The sequence below is a fragment of the Oncorhynchus clarkii genome, chromosome 10, assembly GCF_045791955.1.
Source record: "Oncorhynchus clarkii lewisi isolate Uvic-CL-2024 chromosome 10, UVic_Ocla_1.0, whole genome shotgun sequence".
Taxonomy (NCBI): Eukaryota; Metazoa; Chordata; class Actinopteri; order Salmoniformes; family Salmonidae; genus Oncorhynchus; species Oncorhynchus clarkii.
In genome coordinates, this window is record NC_092156.1 from 7770109 (window position 1) to 7793880 (window position 23772).

Sequence of the window (23772 nt, forward strand, 5' to 3'; positions counted from 1 at the left end):
ATATGAGCATGTTGTCGGGAACAATACGAGCATGTTGTCGGTAACAATACGAGCATGTTGTCGGTAACAGTACGAGCATATTGTAGGTAACAGTACGAGCATATTGTCGGTAACATTAAGAGCATGTTGTCGGTAACAATACGAGCATGTTGTCGGTAACAATACGAGCATGTTGTCGGTAACAATACGAGCATGTTGTCGGTAACAATACGAGCATGTTGTCGGTAACAGTACGAGCATGTTGTAGGTAACAATACGAGCATGTTGTCGGTAACAATACGAGCATGTTTTTAGGTAACAGTACGAGCATGTTGTAGGTAACAGTACGAGCATGTTGTAGGTAACAATACGAGCATGTTGTCGGTAACAGTACGAGCATATTGTAGGTAACAGTACGAGCATGTTGTCGGTAACAATACGAGCATGTTGTCGGTACGAGCATGTTGTAGGTAACAGTACGATCATGTTGTAGGTAACAATATGAGCATGTTGTAGGTAACGGTACAAGCATGTTGTCGGTAACAGTATGAGCATGTTGTAGGTAACAGTACGAGCATGTTGTCGGTAACAGTACGAGCATGTTGACGGTAACAATATGAGCATGTTGTAGGTAACAGTATGAGCATGTTGTCGGTAACCGTACGAGCATGTTGTCGGTAACCGTACGAGCATGTTGTAGGTAACCGTACGAGCATGTTGTCGGTAACCGTACGAGCATGTTGTAGGTAACAGTACGAGCATGTTGTAGGTAACAACAGTACGAACAGTACGAGCATGTTGTCAGTAACAATATGAGCATGTTGTCGGTAACAATACGAGCATGTTGTCGGTAACAATACGAGCATGTTGTCGGTAACAGTACGAGCATATTGTAGGTAACAGTACGAGCATATTGTCGGTAACATTAAGAGCATGTTGTCGGTAACAATACGAGCATGTTGTCGGTAACAATACGAGCATGTTGTCGGTAACAATACGAGCATGTTGTCGGTAACAGTACGAGCATGTTGTAGGTAACAATACGAGCATGTTGTCGGTAACAATACGAGCATGTTTTTAGGTAACAATACGAGCATGTTGTAGGTAACAGTACGAGCATGTTGTAGGTAACAGTACGAGCATGTTGTCGGTAACAATACGAGCATGTTGTTGGTAACAGTACGAGCATGTTGTAGGTAACAGTACGATCATGTTGTAGGTAACAGTACGAGCATGTTGTCGGTAACAGTACGAGCATATTGTAGGTAACAGTACGAGCATGTTGTAGGTAACAGTACGAGCATATTGTAGGTAACAGTACGAGCATGTTGTAGGTAACAGTACGAGCATATTGTAGGTAACAGTACGAGCATGTTGTCGGTAACAGTACGAGCATATTGTAGGTAACAGTACGAGCATGTTGTAGGTAACAGTACGAGCATATTGTAGGTAACAGTACGAGCATGTTGTAGGTAACAGTACGAGCATGTTGTCGGTAACAGTACGAGCATGTTGTAGGTAACAGTACGAGCATGTTGTAGGTAACAGTACGAGCATGTTGTAGGTAACAATACGAGCATGTTGACGGTAACAATATGAGCATGTTGTAGGTAACAGTACGAGCATGTTGTCGGTAACCGTACGAGCATGTTGTCGGTAACCGTACGAGCATGTTGTAGGTAACCGTACGAGCATGTTGTCGGTAACCGTACGAGCATGTTGTAGGTAACAGTACGAGCATGTTGTCGGTAACAATACGAGCATGTTGTAGGTAACAGTACGAGCATGTTGTCGGTAACAGTACGAGCATGTTGTCGGTAACAATACGAGCATGTTGTCGGTAACAGTACGAGCATGTTGTAGGTAACAGTACGAGCATGTTGTAGGTAACAGTACGAGCATGTTGTAGGTAACAATACGAGCATGTTGTAGGTAACAGTATGAGCATGTTGTCAGTGACAATACGAGCATGTTGTCGGTGACAATACGAGCATGTTGTAGGTAACAATACGAGCATGTTGTCGGTAACAATACGAGCATGTTGTAGGTTACAGTACGAGCATGTTGTCGGTGACAATACGAGCATGTTGTCAGTGACAATACAAGCATGTTGTCGGTGACAATACGAGCATGTTGTAGGTACGAGCATGTTGTCGGTAACAGTGCGAGCATGTTGTAGGTAACAATACGAGCATGTTGTCGGTAAAGGTAAGAGGCTGTTGTAGGTACGAGTATGTTGTAGGTAACACTACGAGCATGTTGTAGATAACATTAAGAGGAACAGAGGTTTAATCTCAGCCAGCCAACCAACCAACCCAGCCAAGTCAACCAGCTAACCAACCAACCCAGCCAAGTCAACCAGCTAACCAACCAACCCAGCCAAGTCAACCAGCTAACCAGTCAGTATGTAGCGTTTTAGCCTACCTGTTAGAATAGACTGGTCCACTCTTAGGGTGGTAGATTTAATGGAGGTGATCCTGATGTCAGCAGGGACCTTGTCACCAACTAGACAAAAACAAAAACAGGTTAGAAGAGCAGACAGAGGGTTTGTTTAAAACTGTCATTTGATGAAAGTATTGGGTTAACATTCTACAGAGGGAGAAATAAGAAGAGAGAGGGAGGAAGAGAGACCATGTCTACTGTTTGCTGATGATCTGGTGCTTCTGTCACCAACCAAGGAGGGCCTACAGCAGCACCTAGATCTTCTGCACAGATTATGTCAGACCTGGGCACTGACAGTAAATAGCAGTAAGACTAAAATAATGGTGTTTCAAAAAAAGGTCCAGTCGCCAGGACCACAAATACAAATTCCATCTAGACATTGGATGGAATTTGTTGTCCTACAGCAGTGGTTCCCAAACATGCCAGCAGCATACCACCCTGAATCCCACTGCTGGCTTGCTTCTGAAGCTAAGCAGGGTTGGTCCTGGTCAGTCCCTGGATGGGAGACTAGATGCTGCTGGCTTGCTTCTGAAGCTAAACAGGGTTGGTCCTGGTCGGTCCCTGGATGGGAGACTAGATGCTGCTGGCTTGCTTCCGAAGCTAAGCAGGGATGGTCCTGCTCGGTCCCTGGATGGGAGACTAGATGCTGCTGGCTTGCTTCTGAAGCTAAGCAGGGATGGTCCTGGTCGGTCCCTGGATGAGAGACTAGATGCTGCTGGAAGTGGTGTTGGAGGGCCAGTAGGAGGCACTCTTTCCTCTGCTCTAAAAAAAAATCCCTTTAACTATTTGCACATCGTCACAACACTGTATATAGAAATAATGACATTTGAAATGTCTTTATTCTTTTGCAACTTCTGTGAGTGTAATGTATACTGTACATTTTGTTTATTTCACTTTTGTTAATCATCTACTTCACTTGCTTTGGCAATGTTAACATGTGTTTCCCATGCCAATAAAGCCTTTAAATTGAATTTGAGACGAGATAATAGTGAAGAGAGACAAGAGAAAGGTGAGTGAGATTTTAAAATGAAGATCTCTGTAGTGACCTGTGATGATGTGAGTCCAGCGGGCCAGGAGGTGTAATCACGAAGGAAATGAGAAGATGGAAGACTAGCTGTGAAACTGCCGGCAACCACCCACGTTCCCCAGGTGAACACTCAATTGCAACCTATCGAATCGCAGCATTAAAAAAAAAAAAAAAAGCCTTTAGCAAAGTAACTTCAGCCAGCGAGCCCTGGCGTAGCCTTGCAAGTCAACAACATTCAGCCAACCGTATACCAAAAAAAATAAAGAAATAAAAACTACCTTGATGCAACTCTGATCGAGTCACGATTGCCATCCCTATAAAATGGATTCCACACTCGCGCTCGGGCATCTGAGAAAGCACTCAGCTCCCTCATCACAGAGGGATGAACCCATAAACAAGCAGCTTGGATTAATACCTCTAATCTATTTCTCTCCTCTCCGGCTGTATATTAAAGTCATCTTTCATGACAGGGTTTAGGAGTCGTGGGCATGTGGCACTTAATGTGCTTTGAACCATGCTCCAATGCACGCATTTATCACAGCTTCACATTCAACCGTTTTTGGGGCACGTTGGTGGGTCACACCAGGACAGTGATGCTGGAATTGCTTCATCCAAGCACTTTTTTTTTAAGTAAAAACTTCTAGAATATGAAGATATCATTACAGTAAGAGGTTTACAAGTCATAAGACATGAAGCAGACATCCTCATAACTGAAAGCTATGATGCAACTGATGTTGACGACCACACAACCAATACGCTATTCTGTAATGGTTTGAAGTTGCATGGTTTACAGAGGTAAATACACACATCAACACAGTTCTGTGCTACATGTTATCCAGATTGGTCAACCCTGTCCTCAGACATCAGCCTACATAATTCACTGCTATTCAGACGGGTCCAACCCTGTCCTCAGACATCAGCCTACATAATTCACTGCTATTCAGACGGGTCCAACCCTGTCCTCAGACATCAGCCTACATAATTCACTGCTATTCAGACGGGTCCAACCCTGTCCTCAGATATCAGCCTAATCCACTGCTATTCACTAAAACAAGGCTAGTAACAGAATGCACCAATTAGGATCCCTCATGAAAAGTCTGTCTTGTCTATTGCCTTATCTGGTGGTGCTGAATGATCATTATTACGCAAGGCAAACTGACAGTGATTAGCTACGTTCCACGACCTAGTGTGTGTGGGAGCATTATTTGGCCTCCCCTCCAACTCTAATCAGGAAGTGAACCACTGACCAAACCTAAGGTATTGATTAAAAACCTTTCATCACATTCATTGGTAGGACTATGGCAAACTGCTAGTTTGATGATTTCAGAAAACTTCCTGTGCCCCCCCCCCCCCCCCCCCATCATGGCATTTTCCTGCATTGCCCTTGGAGTTCTCATTTTCCTACTTTATCACGAGTACTCAATCTCTCACATTATATCTGACAATCCACTCCTCCTCTCTTCTGCAACAAGAAAGAGATGAAGCGAGGAAAGAAAGAGAGGTGTATGTGTGGGAACTGCAAAAAAGAGGCTTTTGAAACTCCCACTCCCAGCATCCTCCTCACCTACTGTAGCCCTCTCCTCCAACTCAACCATCACTCGTCTCCAATCACCTCCCACAGACTGAGTCTCGCTCGCTCCTCTCCCATCTAAATGCTAATACTAGGTGCTTGGGATCAGTAAGTTCTATTTGACAGTGAATACTTACCTTAACATAATGCAGCCTACGCCATTACTGAGTGCAAACGGTCAACTGTCTGGAGGGAACCTTTGGAGAATCAACCAGTAGTGTGTGCCTAACTTAACGTTCACCCCTGGCTGGAACTTAGTATCCATCAGACCAAACTCTAGTTGATGTGATGGTCTGATATTCATTCCTGGAACTTAGGATCTATCAGACCAAACTCTAGTTGATGTGATTTGTGATGGTCTGAGATTGCTGATTTAATTGAATCATGACACAGCAAGTACCACACTGACAGAGCTGCTTGTGCTCTTAAGGTCATACTACTGCTAGGTTCACAGTCCCAGTTCTCCTGAAGATAGACAGCAGACAAAATACACTACTGCATAGCTTCTTCAACTCTGATCTTATTACCACCTAAATCCATCTCTAGTTCCCTAACCGAGGAGGTTAGGCATTGGATATTCATGAGAATGGAACCCAAACATCATGTTTATTAGTGATCTGGCTACATGGCACCCATTCCTGTATGGGACGATCTTCACTCCCTTCCTGTTCCACTAGGAGGTCTTCCCAGGTTTCAATTTCTTCAGGCCGTCTAAGCCTGTATGTGTTCGTAGTTCCAACAACCTTGTCTGTCTCAAGTGTACAGCCAGTTTCTATCTGTGAAGAAAATCTTTTTTTTTTTTTTTTTTAAACAGGGAAAGTTCCACACCCATAACTGTGGCGTAACGCTGGCACTGGGGACAATGTGAAACCAGCCAGGCAGGCAGCAGAGAGGAGGGTGGAAACTTGTGTAAATATACTGCATTTATGTTTTTTTAGCTCTCCTCAAAAAAGGCACTGTAGTTGAGTGTCCATTTCCATTCCTTTCAGATCGCTAGTTCCCATGGAAACAACTTGAACCGACACTAGTCCAACATACAGGAGAGAAAAGACTCTTGACACAAACAAATGTTTTTGGAGAAGAAATGGTAAGTAAAAAAATAAATAATAACAATTAAAAAGGAGTGTTTGCCTCTGAACATGCTCTTAGACACTTTCTGAGAGAGAGAAAAAAATAACTGTAGTTTTACCTACTGAGTGTTTACTAGTGTAAAATAGCACTAAGCAACCAGATTAAGTCACAGAGAGATATTCCTCTGCTCAGGCAATACTGTACATACAGAACACTATGCCAAGCTGGAAGCCTCTCTACCCAGTATCTGCTATGGTAGGAAATGGCATCTTTCCTCTGTGGGCCACTCACATACTGACAGACTTGCATCTTTCCTCTGTGGGCCACTCACATCCTGACAGGCTTGCATCTTTCCTCTGTGGGCCACTCACATCCTGACAGACTTGCATCTTTCCTCTGTGGGCCACTCACATCCTGACAGGCTTGCATCTTTCCTCTGTCTGTGTGCCCTCTGTCTGTGTGCTCTGCCCTCCACTCAGCAGATACTAGGTGGGCTAGACTAATAAAACCCCATCATTCATTTATATAGAGCTGCTGACAGAGAGGAGTGATACTCGGACTCACCGTCCACAGAGGAGACCCTGATTACAGAGACAGATGGGAGGGCGCGGGGGGGGGGGGGGGGGTCACATCCCATTTCAACAGAAAACACTTCCCTCTCCACCTCAGCTCAAAGATGCCAGATCGCCATAGAGACAATAAAGAGGATTGGAGTGGCTAGATCTCATTGGTTCCTCATATACAGTAGTGTCAGGCTGGGGTTGTATTATATGTCCCAGATAGTGTTAGGTTCTAATTATCAGAGGAAGAACTCAACGGACACTGTGAAAGCTTTAAACCAAGTTTATTCTTCCCTAAAGGATCGAACAGCTGAACAGACTGGAAGACATGGTTACCATAGTGGTGGTATATGTACCCCACTTTGGGTGGAGTCTCCTCCTTCTCGCTAACTATTGCATCTTTATTGCTAGGTAGGAAACTAAGTGATACGTGCAAAATAAACGGTCCATTTTCCCTTAACGTGACCTGACCTCCACCCACTTCATCACTAATCCATGACTCTATCCCCCCTTATCAATGCCTGCCACATATGATCATTTTCCCTACACTCAGTACATTCCAAGCTTAATTGACCCCCACCATATACCTTCCTCCTACAGACACCCATTAACTTCTGGTGTAGACCCTCAACCTTAACACTCCACAGGATACCTGATAGTGCTGCTTCTTCTCAGTGTTCTAAGAGGTGCTGTTGAACCTCAACATTTCTGTTGAGGCAGGTCCTACAGGCTCTAGTTTTGTCACACCTGGACTACTGTTCAGTCTTGTGGTCAGTGGTCACAAAGAGGGACCTTGGAAAATTGCAATTGGCTCAGAACAGGGCAGCAGGGCTGGCTCAGAACAGGGCAGCAGGGCTGGCTCAGAACAGGGCAGCACGCCTGGCTCAGAACAGGGCAGCACGCCTGGCTCAGAACAGGGCAGCACGCCTGGCTCAGAACTGGGCAGCACGCCTGGCTCAGAACAGGGCAGCACGCCTGGCTCAGAACAGGGCAGCACGCCTGGCTCAGAACAGGGCAGCACGCCTGGCTCAGAATACCCAGCAGCAGTAACCAGGTGGTGAGACTGAGAGCAAGGGAAACGCTTTGGAAATGTAAAGTCCCCTAAATACAGGGACGACCGCAGCCACTTCTCTCACACACACACGTGGTCCTGGCTGGCACCTGTGGGCCCAGTGGAAAGGCTTTTACAGTGCCTTCACAAGGTATTCATTCCCCTCGACTTACGACTTATTCCACGTTTTGTTGTGTTACAGCCTAAATTCAAAACGTGTTACATTTCTCACCCATCTACACACTATACCCCATAATGACAAAGTGAAAACATGTTTTGAGAATTTGTTTTCACATTTATTGAAAATTAAATACAAAAATATATCATTTACATAATTATTCACACTCGTGAGTCAATACTTTGTCGAAGCAATCTTTGGCAGTCTTTCCACAGCTGGATTGTGCAACATCTGCCCATGATTAGTTTCAAAATTATGTTAAATTGGTTGTTGATCATTGCTAGACAACCATTTTCAGGTCTTGCCATAGATTTAAGTAGATTTAATTAAAAACTGTACTTCGGCAACTCAGGAACATTCAAAGTCTTCTTGGTAAGCAACTCCAGTGTAGATTTTGCCAAACGTTTTAAGTTATTGTCCTGTGGAAAGATGAATTAATCTCCCAGTGTCTCGTGGAAAGCAGACTGAACCAGGTTTTCCTCTAGGATTTTGCCTGTGCTTGGCTCCATTCCATTTCTTTTTTGTCCTGAAAACCTCCCCAGTCCTTAATGATTACAAGCATACCCATAACATGATGCAGCCACCACTGCTTGAAAATATGGAGAGTGGTACTCAGTGATGTATTGGATTTGCCCCAAACATAACACTTTCGATTCAGGACAAAAAGTGAATTGCTTTGCCAATTTTTTTGCAGTATTACTTTAGAGCCTTGTTGCTAACAGGATGCATGTTTTGGAATATTTTTGCTCTGTACTTCCTTCTTTTCACTCTGTCATTTAGGTTAGTATTGTGGAGTAACTACAATCTTGTAGATCCATCCTCAGTTTTCTCCTATCACAGCCATTAAACTCTGTTTTAAAAAAAAGTTATGGTGAAATCCCTGAGCGGTTTCCTTCCTTTCCGGCAACTGAGTTAGGAAAGATCTTTGTAGTTACTGGGTGTATTGATACACCATCCAAAGCATAATTGATAACTTCACAATGCTCAAAGGGACGAGTTCAGGTGGGCCTACGTTCTTCAGCATACAAAGAAAAAGGGGTGCTCAACAACAAAATGACAAATCGACATGAATGACTTACCGAGGAAAAAACTTCCAAAAGGACTAATTCAAGGTACAATGGAGTTGGGGCACCCAAAACAAGTCAGAGATTGATTTCTTACTGCTCACTTTAATTACCAGGATGCAGACAGGTGACTGACGATTCTACGTCAAACTAACGTCAGTGTCCTGACCATTGCACTTAGCTCTTATTTATAGCCTAGTGGCTCATTGAGACAATAATATAAACAAATTATAATATGTTTCAAGGTAAATGGCAAATTACAGCACAAAAATAAATATAAAATTTGCATCTCATTAATCAATAGAGACCCCCCCCCCCAAAAAAAAATGAAGGTAACAACATTATAGAAACAAGGGGGAAAAAATCATCATATAGCCCCTTAGTGCCTACGAGTGTTACCAGAATGCCTGTTTTAGTTTATGTACGATATCATAAACGCAACAAATTCAAAGATTTTGCTGAGTTACAGTTCATATAAAGAACATCTGTAAATTGAAATAAATTCATTAGGCCCTAATCTATGGGTTTCACATGACTAGGCAGGGGTGCAGCCATAGGTGGGCCTGGGAGACAATAGGCCCACCCACTTGGGAGCCAGGCCCAGCCAATCAAAAAGAGTCCCCACAAAAGTGCTTTATTACAGACAGAAATACTCCTCAGCCGCCAGAACGAGGCTCTCCACTACCTGTTGTTCTTGCAGTAATGATTCTTCAGAATGTTTTCAAAATGTATCTGTAGATAGTAGCCAAATAGCCTAGGTCTAGAAATTAACATTCAATTATCGGGCAACAGCTCTGGTGGACATTCCTGCAGTCAGCATTCTATAGGCTTTTCCAACTGATTGGCTCAAAAAATATTAAGAAGGAAATAAATTCCACAAATTAACTTTTAACAAGGCACACCTGTTAATTGAAATGCATTCCAGGTGACTACCTCATGAAGCTGGTTGAGAGAATGCCAAGAGTGTGTAAAGCCGTCTTCAAGGCAAAGGATGGCTACTTTGAAGAATCTAAAATATATTTTGATTTGTTTAACACTTTTTTGGTTACTACATGATTCCATATGTGTTATTTTGATGTCCTCATTATTATTCTACAATGTAGAATATAGTTCAAATAAAGAAAAAGCCTTGAATGAGTAGGTGTGTCCAAACTTTTGACTGGTACTGTATATGAGTGGGGTACAGAGATGAGGTAGTCATGTTAAACACTATTATTGTACACAGAGTGAGTCCATGCAACGTTATTATGTGAATTGTTCAGCAGTTTTACTCCTGAACTTATTTAAGTTTGTCATAACAAAAGGGGTTGATCAGTTACTTATGGACTCAAGATATTACGGAGTATTGTGTGTAGGTCAGTGACAAAAACAACATTTAATCAATTTCAAATTCAGGCTGTAATACAACAAAATGTGGGGAAAAGGGGTGTGAACACTTTCTGAAGGCACTGTGTGTGTGTGTGTGTGTGTGTGTGTGTGTGTGTGTGTGTGTGTGTGTGTGTGTGTGTGTGTGTGTGTGTGTGTGTGTGTGTGTGTGTGTGTGTGTGTGTGTGTGTGTGTGTGTGTGTGTGTGTGTGTGTGTGTGTGTGTGTGTGTGTGTGTGTGTGTGTGTGTGTGTGTGTGTGTGTGTGTGTGTGTGTGTGTGTGTGTGTGTGTGTGTGTGTGGTATGGGCCAGAATGCAGGGTGAACAAAGAAAAATAATTTCACACTGAAAAATAATCTGTCTGTCCCTCACCCTGTACTCACCCGCAATCTCTACAACATCCCCAGGCACGATTTCCCGGGCTTTGACCCTCTGGACAGCCTTGCGGTTCATGCGGTACACTTTGGCTATCTCTGGCTCGTACTCCTTCAGCGCCTCGATGGCGTTCTCCGCATTCCTCTCCTGGACCACACGGAGAGACAGAGGCAGGTTCAGTACCAACAGCCCCATTTTGTACCACGCTAAAGTGTTGGTGCCTTTCTGTCACTTTGGAATGAACACCTACTAGAAAGGCAATGGCTATAAACTGAACATTCAACCCATAGACTGACCGTACACAGTGCTTGCTCACTCAGCTGTCAATGTGTCCTCCAAACCTCACTTTATCCTCCAAACCCCATGTGCTCTATCTATCCCTCCTCCTCATTCTACCCATCCCTCCTCCTCATTCTACCCATCCCTCCTCCTCATTCTACCCATCCCTCCTCCTCATTCTACCCATCCCTCCTCCTCATTCTACCCATCCCTCCACCTCATTCTACCCATCCTACCCATCCCTCCTCATTCTACCCATCCCTCCTCATTCTACCCATCCCTCCTCATTCTACCCATCCCTCCTCATTCTACCCATCTCTCCTCATTCTACCCATGCTTCCTCATTCTACCCATCCCTCCTCATTCTACCCATCCCCCCTCATTCTACCCATCCCCCCTCATTCTACCCATCCCCCCTCATTCTACCCATCCCCCCTCATTCTACCCATCCCCCCTCATTCTACCCATCCCCCCTCATTCTACCCATCCCTCCTCATTCTACCCATCCCTCCTCATTCTACCCATCTCTCCTCATTCTACCCATCTCTCCTCATTCTACCCATCTCTCCTCATTCTACCCATCTCTCCTCATTCTACCCATCTCTCCTCATTCTACCCATCTCTCCTCATTCTACCCATCTCTCCTCATTCTACCCATCCCTCCTCATTCTACCCATCCCTCCTAATTCTACCCATCCCCCCCAAGGACAAAGTGCTCTATTCAGAGACCAATTCTGATTAGGCTGCAGTTAATGGTCTTCAATTAACACTGACCCGTTTCTGTCTGCAGGTCTACAGAGTGAAATGAACAAAGACAGTAAGTGATCGCTTTGAGTGAAATACCTACAGAACTAGCATTTACATCATCAAAGGCTTGTTTTACTGGCGCCTCTAGAAGCACCATGTACATTGCCATGTGTATATACACTGGGCAATTTAAAAAGGTTGGCCTTGGCTCCATGGTTTCCATGTTTCAATTGAATGCGGCTTTACTATCCTACCCATCAATAAAAGCCCTGCTGGCACGTATGAAGGTCGAAAGCAGAACACAAGTTAGGGTTCTGTATCGATGACTCGTTACATAATGTCTTCGCCCTAAGGTGACACACCATATAATATCCTGCATGTCAGCACCGTCTCCTGACCCATGATCAGGTGAACACACACACAAGATAGAGACACTCACCTGCCAGACTCCGATCACAGCGTTAGCGATGAGGATAAGCAGGATGACGATAGGTTCCACGAAGGCTGTGATGGTCTCCTCCCCCTCCTCAAACAGAGCTAGCACCTGGAGGGAGAGGGCACATAATACAGAGTTAATATAACAGATTCTAGTAAAAGTGTTTTTCTTCTCCACAGTGAGTATTGAGCAGTGAAGAGGATCGGAGCAGATCAGCGGCTCAAGCCCCGGTCGATAGCTCATCCTTCACGACCGTTTGAGTCCCGCAAATCTACCCTTCACTCCACTCCGCTCTGTGTAGAGAATATTGAAGGAGAGCAACTCGTTCTGATCTGTCCCTTCCTTTCATTCAGCCTAGCCAGTTGACACTGCATTCCATTAGCGCCGTCTGTCGGCTAATCGGCCGGTTACAGACTAATTTTCAGCCGGCTACTTCTTCCACTTCATATAAAAAAAATATATATATATTTTTTTTTTACATTTAAAAACACGACTACTTTTCATGTAAATGTATCAATTAGTCCATCGAGCTCTCTCCCACTAGAATGAATGATATGCATCCTCTAGCGATCTATTGATAGGATAGGCGCCCGTCAGTCACAAAGCCAGCGATGACAGGGAACCCCTATGGTATGGCCATCTGTCGGCACTATTTGGTCGATACAACATGTGTGCGCTGCGGTTGGGTGCAGTCAAATTTCACAGTAGGCTATTTACTGTGCTTTAATTGACAACTGAACAGCAAGTTTATAAAATGTGTTTGAAGTGACTGAATAAAGTCAATCAATCATAAGTCATGCAACGTTGTTATATGACCATGGAATCGCATCGGGACAAATAAACCAAAGGATTTTCTAGGTATCCCTTCCCTAGGATGTCGGGGCTTGCCAGACGGTGAGTAACTCACCTCGTCAGTCAGTGTAACCCAATCGCATCAGTGAGAGCCCTTCATTTGGCTCCCTAATTTGCAAAGACTACTGGTAGACCTAGGCTTTTTGCCAATTATCTACCAATAAATTATTAAAATATCATTACTGCAGGAACAGGTAGTGGAGAGCCTCATTCTGGTCAAAGTTTGATCATTTGGGCCCTCACCGAATCCAGACACTAAAATGGATGTCATGCCCTGGCCATAGAGAGGTTTTTATTCTCTATTTTGGTTAGGCCAGGGTGTGACTAGGGTGGGCATTCTATGTTCATTTTCTATGTGAATTGAGTGTATTGTTTTGGATATGGCGGGGCCTAAGGGTGGGCAACTCCAGCCCTCGAGGGCCTGATTGTTGTCACACTTTCTCCATCCCTAAAAAAAACACAGCGGATTAATCAAATTGCATTCTAAACCAAAGATGTGTTAGCTGGGGCAAAACTGTGACACCAATCAGGCCCTCGAGGACTGGAGTTGCCCACCCTTAGGCCCCGCCATATCCAAAACAATACACTCAATTCACACATGCTCAGTAATTTTAGTTGCAAAGTCATATCTTTCTGCACAATACCACAACAACGAAAATGTCAGAGGTAAACTTGATAAAATATTCCATAATTTTGCTGTATATTTCAGATGAAGTGAAGGCGTTACCGGAGGCCACCAAAATCGAGCTCCTTCGGCAAGACATTCTAACCCATGGGTGCTTCCGACACCTGGCTGGCTACTCTGTACTTGTGACTGACACACACTTCCGTGGTATTTCTGACAATTAGCGAGTGTTCTTAGTTTTAGCAGACGGGAATTAGAGCAGGGATTTCCAACAGGTCGATCGCGAGCTACCAGTAGCTCGCAGACCACCTGAGTAGCTCGCAGACCACCTATGAGTAGCTACGAGACCACCTATGAGTAGCTACCAGATCACATATGAGTAGCTACCAGACCACCTATGAGTAGCTCGCCAAACAATTCTGAAAGTACATGGAATTTTCACGTGTTCCACTGCAAACCGTCATAAAATAAATCTCACAGGTATCAAGACGCCGCAAGTTCCCAGCTATTATCTAGTCAACCTGATTTGCATACTTTTACTATAGCTTGCTGAGCGCCAGACACATTTATTTATTTTTTTTACTATGAAGATGGCAATACCACAGAGCAGGAATGATGTATAGTTTTATTTTAGCTTTATTTAACTAGGCAGTTAAGTCAGTTAAGAACAAATTCTTATTTTCAATGACGGCCTAGGAACAGTGGGTTAACTGCATTGTTCAGGGGCAGAACGGCAGATTTGTACCTTGTCAGCTCGGGGATTTGAACTTGCAACCTTCCGGTTACTAGTCCAACACTCTAACCACTAGGCTACCCTGCCATGTGAGGAGGGGGCCTCATTCTGGTCCACGCTAATTTTTTTCCCAGTGTATTACATTTGGTCTTCATTAAAAAAAAATTGCAGGTCATGTAATCATTTGATCAGGTAAAAATGTATACATTTCACATTCTGACATAATGGTAAGCAATGTTTTAGGATTTTAAATGAGAGACGTATAATATCGTCATGGTTTTAAGTCCATTTCTAAGGCATTACTGAACGAAGAGCCATTTGGGAGCCAAATGAACGTCTCTTTTAGGTGGACGTCGCCAAATGGTCCGGCTCACAGAAAATAATGCACATCACTAGAAGTCAGTTGATGTTGACAGAGGCCAGTTGATGTTGACAGAGGCCAGTTGATGTTGACAGAGGCTAGTTGATGTTGACAGTACCTAGTTGATGTTGACAGTACCTAGTTGATGTTGACAGTACCTAGTTGATGTTGACAGTACCTAGTTGATGTTGACAGTACCTAGTTGATGTTGACAGAGGCCAGTTGATGTTGACAGAGGCCAGTTGATGTTGACAGTACCTAGTTGATGTTGACAGTACCTAGTTGATGTTGACAGTACCTAGTTGATGTTGACAGTACCTAGTTGATGTTGACAGAGGCCAGTTGATGTTGACAGAGGCCAGTTGATGTTGACAGTACCTAGTTGATGTTGACAGAGGCCAGTTGATGTTGACAGAGGCCAGTTGATGTGACAGAGGCCAGTTGATGTGACAGAGGCCAGTTGATGTTGACAGTACCTAGTTGATGTTGACAGAGGCCAGTTGATGTTGACAGAGGCCAGTTGATGTTGACAGTACCTAGTTGATGTTGACAGAGGCCAGTTGATGTTGACAGAGGCCAGTTGATGTTGACAGTACCTAGTTGATGTTGACAGAGGCCAGTTGATGTTGACAGAGGCCAGTTGATGTGACAGAGGCCAGTTGATGTGACAGAGGCCAGTTGATGTGACAGAGGCCAGTTGATGTGACAGAGGCCAGTTGATGTTGACAGAGGCCAGTTGATGTTGACAGAGGCCAGTTGATGTGACAGAGGCCAGTTGATGTGACAGAGGCCAGTTGATGTTGACAGAGGCCAGTTGATGTTGACAGAGGCCAGTTGATGTTGACAGAGGCCAGTTGATGTTGACAGAGGCCAGTTGATGTTGACAGAGGCCAGTTGATGTTGACAGAGGCCAGTTGATGTTGACAGAGGCCAGTTGATGTTGGGTTGACAGAACTACTTTCTTCAAAAGCGTCTCAATTAAATGTTTACTCTAAAGTAGGCTTACCTGGCAGAAGTATATCATGAGTAAGTGTATCTATTATTTGCTGACTTTGCCATGATTGTAAGCAGTAGAAGTACAGCACAATCGCTAGACTGACACATTAGCTGCGCAATTAAAAGGGGAATTACACAAAAAAATATTTTTTAAAATGATTTCTTCCAGACTCCCCCCCCCCCTGATACGATTTAAACATTGACATCGACTCAGAACATCCAATTTCGTTGTTTCTCCATGAACAATTGTAATTGTAATTGTAATTTTCACAATTGTAATTTGTGAAAACCAGGAATATCTCAAACAGAATTTGGGAAACAAAATTGATTTTGTAGGGTCCCCCCCCCCCCTCAGAGTTTTTATGAAACATTATTTTACCAGGAATATTGACAGAATACAAAGTGTACAAGAGAAAGTAGTGCACGAAGGACCTGGGGAAGAGTTGCAGAGAAGAGAATGTGCCTTTTTGAAAGCCATAAAAAGAGTAGCTCACGACATTTCTTTTAAAAAGTTGTTCTCATGCTAGAAAAGTTTGGAGACCCTTGAGAGGAGACAGGAGTTACGCTTCACTTCCAGACAGATGGCTTATTGGGACTGAATGGCCACAGTTCCAACATCACGTTAAAACCAAAACACTGCTTTAACAAATGGAAGGAAAAAAATTATAATAATAATTAAAAAACGTATTAAAATAATGTTTACGAAGACATGCACGACAACAAGCAAAGCATCAGGGCCCAATTCAATGGCCACTTTACTTTTTCACTCCCTTCCTGCACAAACCAAAACCCTGACCTATTGTCCCTCTCTCACATTATGCTGTGGAGAATGAAATAAAGTCAAACCAACCTTTCCTCCTTCCTCAGAATAAAATGGAGGAAGTGTTAATTTCATAATTAGGAAGTGTATTCATTGTTTCAGGTGATCGATGTTGCCGGTTGTCATCGGTTGGTGTCATGGGTCAGCCTGACTTGGTATGGCCCGGTCTATAACCCCTATTCTCATAGATGGATGGGAGTGATCAAGTTGTCTCAACTACACAACAAATCTTAGTAAAAAGATGATCGAGTTAAAATAGTAAAAAAAAGTTGCCTACAATATGATAAATGACAGTAAGCATTGTGTCCAGTAACAGTTATTGAGGCTGTAGTGGTAGACCTGAGCATTCCTTCTCCTCTACGACTTCCATCCATAAATAGTCATGTGTAATGATTATATCGGAGACCGCTTTAAAAACAACAGCTTTGTCCCGTGTTCCTCTCTTGTTGCCTGGTTACAAGGCTCTATTCTCATGTCATGCAGAGTCAGAGCAGCTCAATGTCTTCATTTACATATTATTTAAATAGGCACACAAATGAGTAATTCCCCCATTGAGGTTTGGCCCTTATAGGTTAGGATTGCCTTTCTTTCGGATACTTCTGAAAGGTCACCTTCGCCACCTCTTCCAGCATCAGTAGGCTGAGCACATGTGGCTGTAATTCATGTCCACTGTCAGGGCAGAGTATTACACATGAAAATCTAGGGAGTCAAGGGTCTGAACCTTCCATCATCGGCAGGCCAGTATTATTGGAAATACGGAGGTGGTATGCAAAGCAATGCCTGCAGACAGAGTATTACAGACACATTCTGTCCACTGTCAGGGCAGGGTATTACAGACACATTCTGTCCACTGTCAGGGCAGAGTATTACAGACACATTCTGTCCACTGTCAGGGCAGAGTATTACAGACACATTCTGTCCACTGTCAGGGCAGGGTATTACAGACACATTCTGTCCACTGTCAGGGCAGAGTATTACAGACACATGATGTCCACTGTCAGGGCAGAGTATTACAGACGCATGATGTCCACTGTCAGGGAAGAGTATTACAGACACATGATGTCCACTGTCAGGGCAGAGTATTACAGAAACATTCTGTCCACTGTCAGGGCAGAGTATTACAGACACATTCTGTCCACTGTCAGGGCAGAGTATTACAGACACATTCTGTCCACTGTCAGGGCAGGGTATTACAGACATATTCTGTCCACTGTCAGGGCAGGATATTACAGACACATTCTGTCCACTGTCAGGGCAGAGTATTACAGACACATGATGTCCACGGTCAGGGCAGGGTATTACAGACACATTCTGTCCACTGTCAGGGCAGAGTATTACAGACACATGATGTCCACTGTCAGGGCAGAGTATTACAGACACATTCTGTCCACTGTCAGGGCAGAGTATTACAGACACATGATGTCCACGGTCAGGGCAGGGTACTACAGACACATGATGTCCACTGTCAGGGAAGAGTATTACAGACACATTCTGTCCACTGTCAGGGCAGTGTATTACAGAAACATTCTGTCCACTGTCAGGGCAGGGTATTACAGACACATTCTGTCCACTGTCAGGGCAGAGTATTACAGACACATTCTGTCCACTGTCAGGGCAGAGTATTACAGACACATTCTGTCCACTGTCAGGGCAGAGTATTACAGACACATTCTGTCCACTGTCAGGGCAGGGTATTACAGACACATTCTGTCCACTGTCAGGGAAGGGTATTACAGACACATTCTGTCCACTGTCAGGGCAGGGTATTACAGACACATTCTGTCCACTGTCAGGGCAGAGTATTACAGACACATTCTGTCCACTGTCAGGGCATAGTATTAAAGACACATTCTGTCCACTGTCAGGGCAGAGTATTACAGACACATTCTGTCCACTGTCAGGGCAGAGTATTACAGACACATTCTGTCCACTGTCAGGGCAGGGTATTACAGACACATTCTGTCCACTGTCAGGGCAGAGTATTACAGACACATGATGTCCACGGTCAGGGCAGGGTATTACAGACACATTCTGTCCAATGTCAGGGCAGAGTATTACAGACACATGATGTCCACGGTCAGGGCAGGGTATTACAGACACATTCTGTCCACTGTCAGGGCAGAGTATTACAGACACATGATGTCCACTGTCAGGGCAGAGTATTACAGACACATTCTGTCCACTGTCAGGGCAGAGTATTACAGACACATTCTGTCCACGGTCAGGGCAGGGTACTACAGACACATGATGTCCACTGTTAGGGCAGAGTATTACAGACACATGATGTCCACTGTCAGGGCAGAGTATTACAGACACATGATGTCCACTGTCAGGGCAGAGCATTACAGACACATTCTGTCCACTGTCAGGGCAGAGTATTACAGACACATTCTGTCCACTGTCAGGGCAGAGTATTACAGACACATTCTGTCTCTGTCAGGGCAGGGTATTACAGACACATTCTGTCCACTGTCAGGGCAGGGTATTACAGACACATTCTGTCCACTGTCAGGGCAGGGTATTACAGACACATTCTGTCCACTGTCAGGGCAGAGTATTACAGACACATTCTGTCCACTGTCAGGGCAGAGTATTACAGACACATTCTGTCCACTGTCAGGGCAGAGTATTACAGACACATTCTGTCCACTGTCAGGGCAGAGTATTACAGACACATTCTGTCCACTGTCAGGGCAGAGTATTACAGACACATTCTTTCCACTGTCAGGGCAGGGTATTACAGACACATTCTGTCCACTGTCAGGGCAGAATATTACAGACACATGATGTCCACTGTCAGGGCAGAGTATTACAGACACATGATGTCCACTGTCAGGGCAGAGTATTACAGACACATGATGTCCACTGTCAGGGCAGAGTATTACAGACACATGATGTCCACGGTCAGGGCAGGGTACTACAGACACATGATGTCCACTGTCAGGGAAGAGTATTACAGACACATTCTGTCCACTGTCAGGGCAGTGTATTACAGAAACATTCTGTCCACTGTCAGGGCAGGGTATTACAGAGACATTCTGTCCACTGTCAGGAAAGAGTATTACAGACACATTCTGTCCACTGTCAGGGCAGAGTATTACAGACACATTCTGTCCACTGTCAGGGCAGAGTATTACAGACACATGTAATGTCCACGGTCAGGGCAGGGTATTACAGACACATTCTGTCCAATGTCAGGGCAGAGTATTACAGACACATGATGTCCACGGTCAGGGCAGGGTATTACAGACACATTCTGTCCACTGTCAGGGCAGAGTATTACAGACACATGATGTCCACTGTCAGGGCAGAGTATTACAGACACATTCTGTCCACTGTCAGGGCAGAGTATTACAGACACATTCTGTCCACGGTCAGGGCAGGGTACTACAGACACATGATGTCCACTGTCAGGGCAGAGTATTACAGACACATGATGTCCACTGTCAGGGCAGAGTATTACAGACACATGATGTCCACTGTCAGGGCAGAGTATTCCACTCTGTCAGGGCAGAGTATTACAGACACATTCTGTCCACTGTCAGGGCAGGGTATTACAGACACATTCTGTCCACTGTCAGGGCAGGGTATTACAGACACATTCTGTCCACTGTCAGGGCAGGGTATTACAGACACATTCTGTCCACTGTCAGGGCAGAGTATTACAGACACATTCTGTCCACTGTCAGGGCAGAGTATTACAGACACATTCTGTCCACTGTCAGGGCAGAGTATTACAGACACATTCTGTCCACTGTCAGGGCAGAGTATTACAGACACATTCTGTCCACTGTCAGGGCAGTGTATTACAGACACATTCTGTCCACTGTCAGGGCAGAGTATTACAGACACATGATGTCCACGGTCAGGGCAGGGTATTACAGACACATTCTGTCCAATGTCAGGGCAGAGTATTACAGACACATGATGTCCACGGTCAGGGCAGGGTATTACAGACACATTCTGTCCACTGTCAGGGCAGAGTATTACAGACACATGATGTCCACTGTCAGGGCAGAGTATTACAGACACATTCTGTCCACTGTCAGGGCAGAGTATTACAGACACATTCTGTCCACGGTCAGGGCAGGGTACTACAGACACATGATGTCCACTGTCAGGGCAGAGTATTACAGACACATGATGTCCACTGTCAGGGCAGAGTATTACAGAAACATGATGTCCACTGTCAGGGCAGAGTATTACAGACACATGATGTCCACTGTCAGGGCAGAGTATTACAGAAACATTCTGTCCACTGTCAGGGCAGAGTATTACAGACACATTCTGTCCACTGTCAGGGCAGAGTATTACAGACACATTCTGTCCACTGTCAGGGCAGGGTATTACAGACATATTCTGTCCACTGTCAGGGCAGGATATTACAGACACATTCTGTCCACTGTCAGGGCAGAGTATTACAGACACATGATGTCCACGGTCAGGGCAGGGTATTACAGACACATTCTGTCCACTGTCAGGGCAGAGTATTACAGACACATGATGTCCACTGTCAGGGCAGAGTATTACAGACACATTCTGTCCACTGTCAGGGCAGAGTATTACAGACACATGATGTCCACGGTCAGGGCAGGGTACTACAGACACATGATGTCCACTGTCAGGGAAGAGTATTACAGACACATTCTGTCCACTGTCAGGGCAGTGTATTACAGAAACATTCTGTCCACTGTCAGGGCAGGGTATTACAGACACATTCTGTCCACTGTCAGGGCAGAGTATTACAGACACATTCTGTCCACTGTCAGGGCAGAGTATTACAGACACATTCTGTCCACTGTCAGGGCAGAGTATTACAGACACATTCTGTCCACTGTCAGGGCAGGGTATTACAGACACATTCTGTCCACTGTCAGGGAAGGGTATTACAGACACATTCTGTCCACTGTCAGGGCAGGGTATTACAGACACATTCTGTCCACTGTCAGGGCAGAGTATTACAGACACATTCTGTCCACTGTCAGGGCATAGTATTAAAGACACATTCTGTCCACTGTCAGGGCAGAGTATTACAGACACATTCTGTCCACTGTCAGGGCAGAGTATTACAGACACATTCTGTCCACTGTCAGGGCATAGTATTAAAGACACATTCTGTCCACTGTCAGGGCAGAGTATTACAGACACATTCTGTCCACTGTCAGGGCAGAGTATTACAGACACATTCTGTCCACTGTCAGGGCAGAGTATTACAGACACATTCTGTCCACTGTCAGGGCAGAGTATTACAGACACATTCTGTCCACGGTCAGGGCAGGGTATTACAGACACATTCTGTCCACTGTCAGGGCAGAGTATTACAGACACATGATGTCCACTGTCAGGGCAGAGTATTACAGACACATTCTGTCCACTGTCAGGGCAGAGTATTACAGACACATTCTGTCCACTGTCAGGGCAGAGTATTACAGACACATGATGTCCACTGTCAGGGCAGAGTATTACAGACACATGATGTCCACTGTCAGGGCAGAGTATTACAGACACATGATGTCCACTGTCAGGGCAGAGTATTACAGACACATGATGTCCACGGTCAGGGCAGGGTACTACAGACACATGATGTCCACTGTCAGGGAAGAGTATTACAGACACATTCTGTCCACTGTCAGGGCAGTGTATTACAGAAACATTCTGTCCACTGTCAGGGCAGGGTATTACAGAGACATTCTGTCCACTGTCAGGAAAGAGTATTACAGACACATTCTGTCCACTGTCAGGGCAGAGTATTACAGACACATTCTGTCCACTGTCAGGGCAGAGTATTACAGACACATGTAATGTCCACGGTCAGGGCAGGGTATTACAGACACATTCTGTCCAATGTCAGGGCAGAGTATTACAGACACATGATGTCCACGGTCAGGGCAGGGTATTACAGACACATTCTGTCCACTGTCAGGGCAGAGTATTACAGACACATGATGTCCACTGTCAGGGCAGAGTATTACAGACACATTCTGTCCACTGTCAGGGCAGAGTATTACAGACACATTCTGTCCACGGTCAGGGCAGGGTACTACAGACACATGATGTCCACTGTCAGGGCAGAGTATTACAGACACATTCTGTCCACTGTCAGGGCAGAGTATTACAGACACATGATGTCCACTGTCAGGGCAGAGTATTCCACTCTGTCAGGGCAGAGTATTACAGACACATTCTGTCCACTGTCAGGGCAGGGTATTACAGACACATTCTGTCCACTGTCAGGGCAGGGTATTACAGACACATTCTGTCCACTGTCAGGGCAGGGTATTACAGACACATTCTGTCCACTGTCAGGGCAGAGTATTACAGACACATTCTGTCCACTGTCAGGGCAGAGTATTACAGACACATTCTGTCCACTGTCAGGGCAGAGTATTACAGACACATTCTGTCCACTGTCAGGGCAGAGTATTACAGACACATTCTGTCCACTGTCAGGGCAGGGTATTACAGACACATTCTGTCCACTGTCAGGGCAGAGTATTACAGACACATGATGTCCACGGTCAGGGCAGGGTATTACAGACACATTCTGTCCAATGTCAGGGCAGAGTATTACAGACACATGATGTCCACGGTCAGGGCAGGGTATTACAGACACATTCTGTCCACTGTCAGGGCAGAGTATTACAGACACATGATGTCCACTGTCAGGGCAGAGTATTACAGACACATTCTGTCCACTGTCAGGGCAGAGTATTACAGACACATTCTGTCCACGGTCAGGGCAGGGTACTACAGACACATGATGTCCACTGTCAGGGCAGAGTATTACAGACACATGATGTCCACTGTCAGGGCAGAGTATTACAGACACATGATGTCCACTGTCAGGGCAGAGTATTACAGACACATGATGTCCACTGTCAGGGCAGAGTATTACAGAAACATTCTGTCCACTGTCAGGGCAGAGTATTACAGACACATTCTGTCCACTGTCAGGGCAGAGTAGTACAGACACATTCTGTCCACTGTCAGGGCAGGGTATTACAGACATATTCTGTCCACTGTCAGGGCAGGATATTACAGACACATTCTGTCCACTGTCAGGGCAGAGTATTACAGACACATGATGTCCACTGTCAGGGCAGGGTATTACAGACACATTCTGTCCACTGTCAGGGCAGAGTATTACAGACACATGATGTCCACTGTCAGGGCAGAGTATTACAGACACATGATGTCCACTGTCAGGGCAGAGTATTACAGACACATGATGTCCACGGTCAG

At 44.9% G+C, this 23772-nt stretch overlaps 1 protein-coding gene across 1 annotated transcript in view; it reads right to left on the reverse strand.

The window, feature by feature from the left end:
• Window positions 1-23772, reverse strand: part of LOC139419810 (sarcoplasmic/endoplasmic reticulum calcium ATPase 1-like) — a gene marked incomplete at its 5' end in the record, with an annotated part of 46236 nt that overhangs the window by 7699 nt on the left and 14765 nt on the right. The window contains 3 exons of the mRNA XM_071169795.1: window positions 2404-2484; window positions 10690-10828; window positions 12147-12251. Coding sequence (XP_071025896.1) covers window positions 2404-2484; window positions 10690-10828; window positions 12147-12251 — 325 coding nt within the window. The remainder of the gene's footprint in view (window positions 1-2403; window positions 2485-10689; window positions 10829-12146; window positions 12252-23772) is intronic.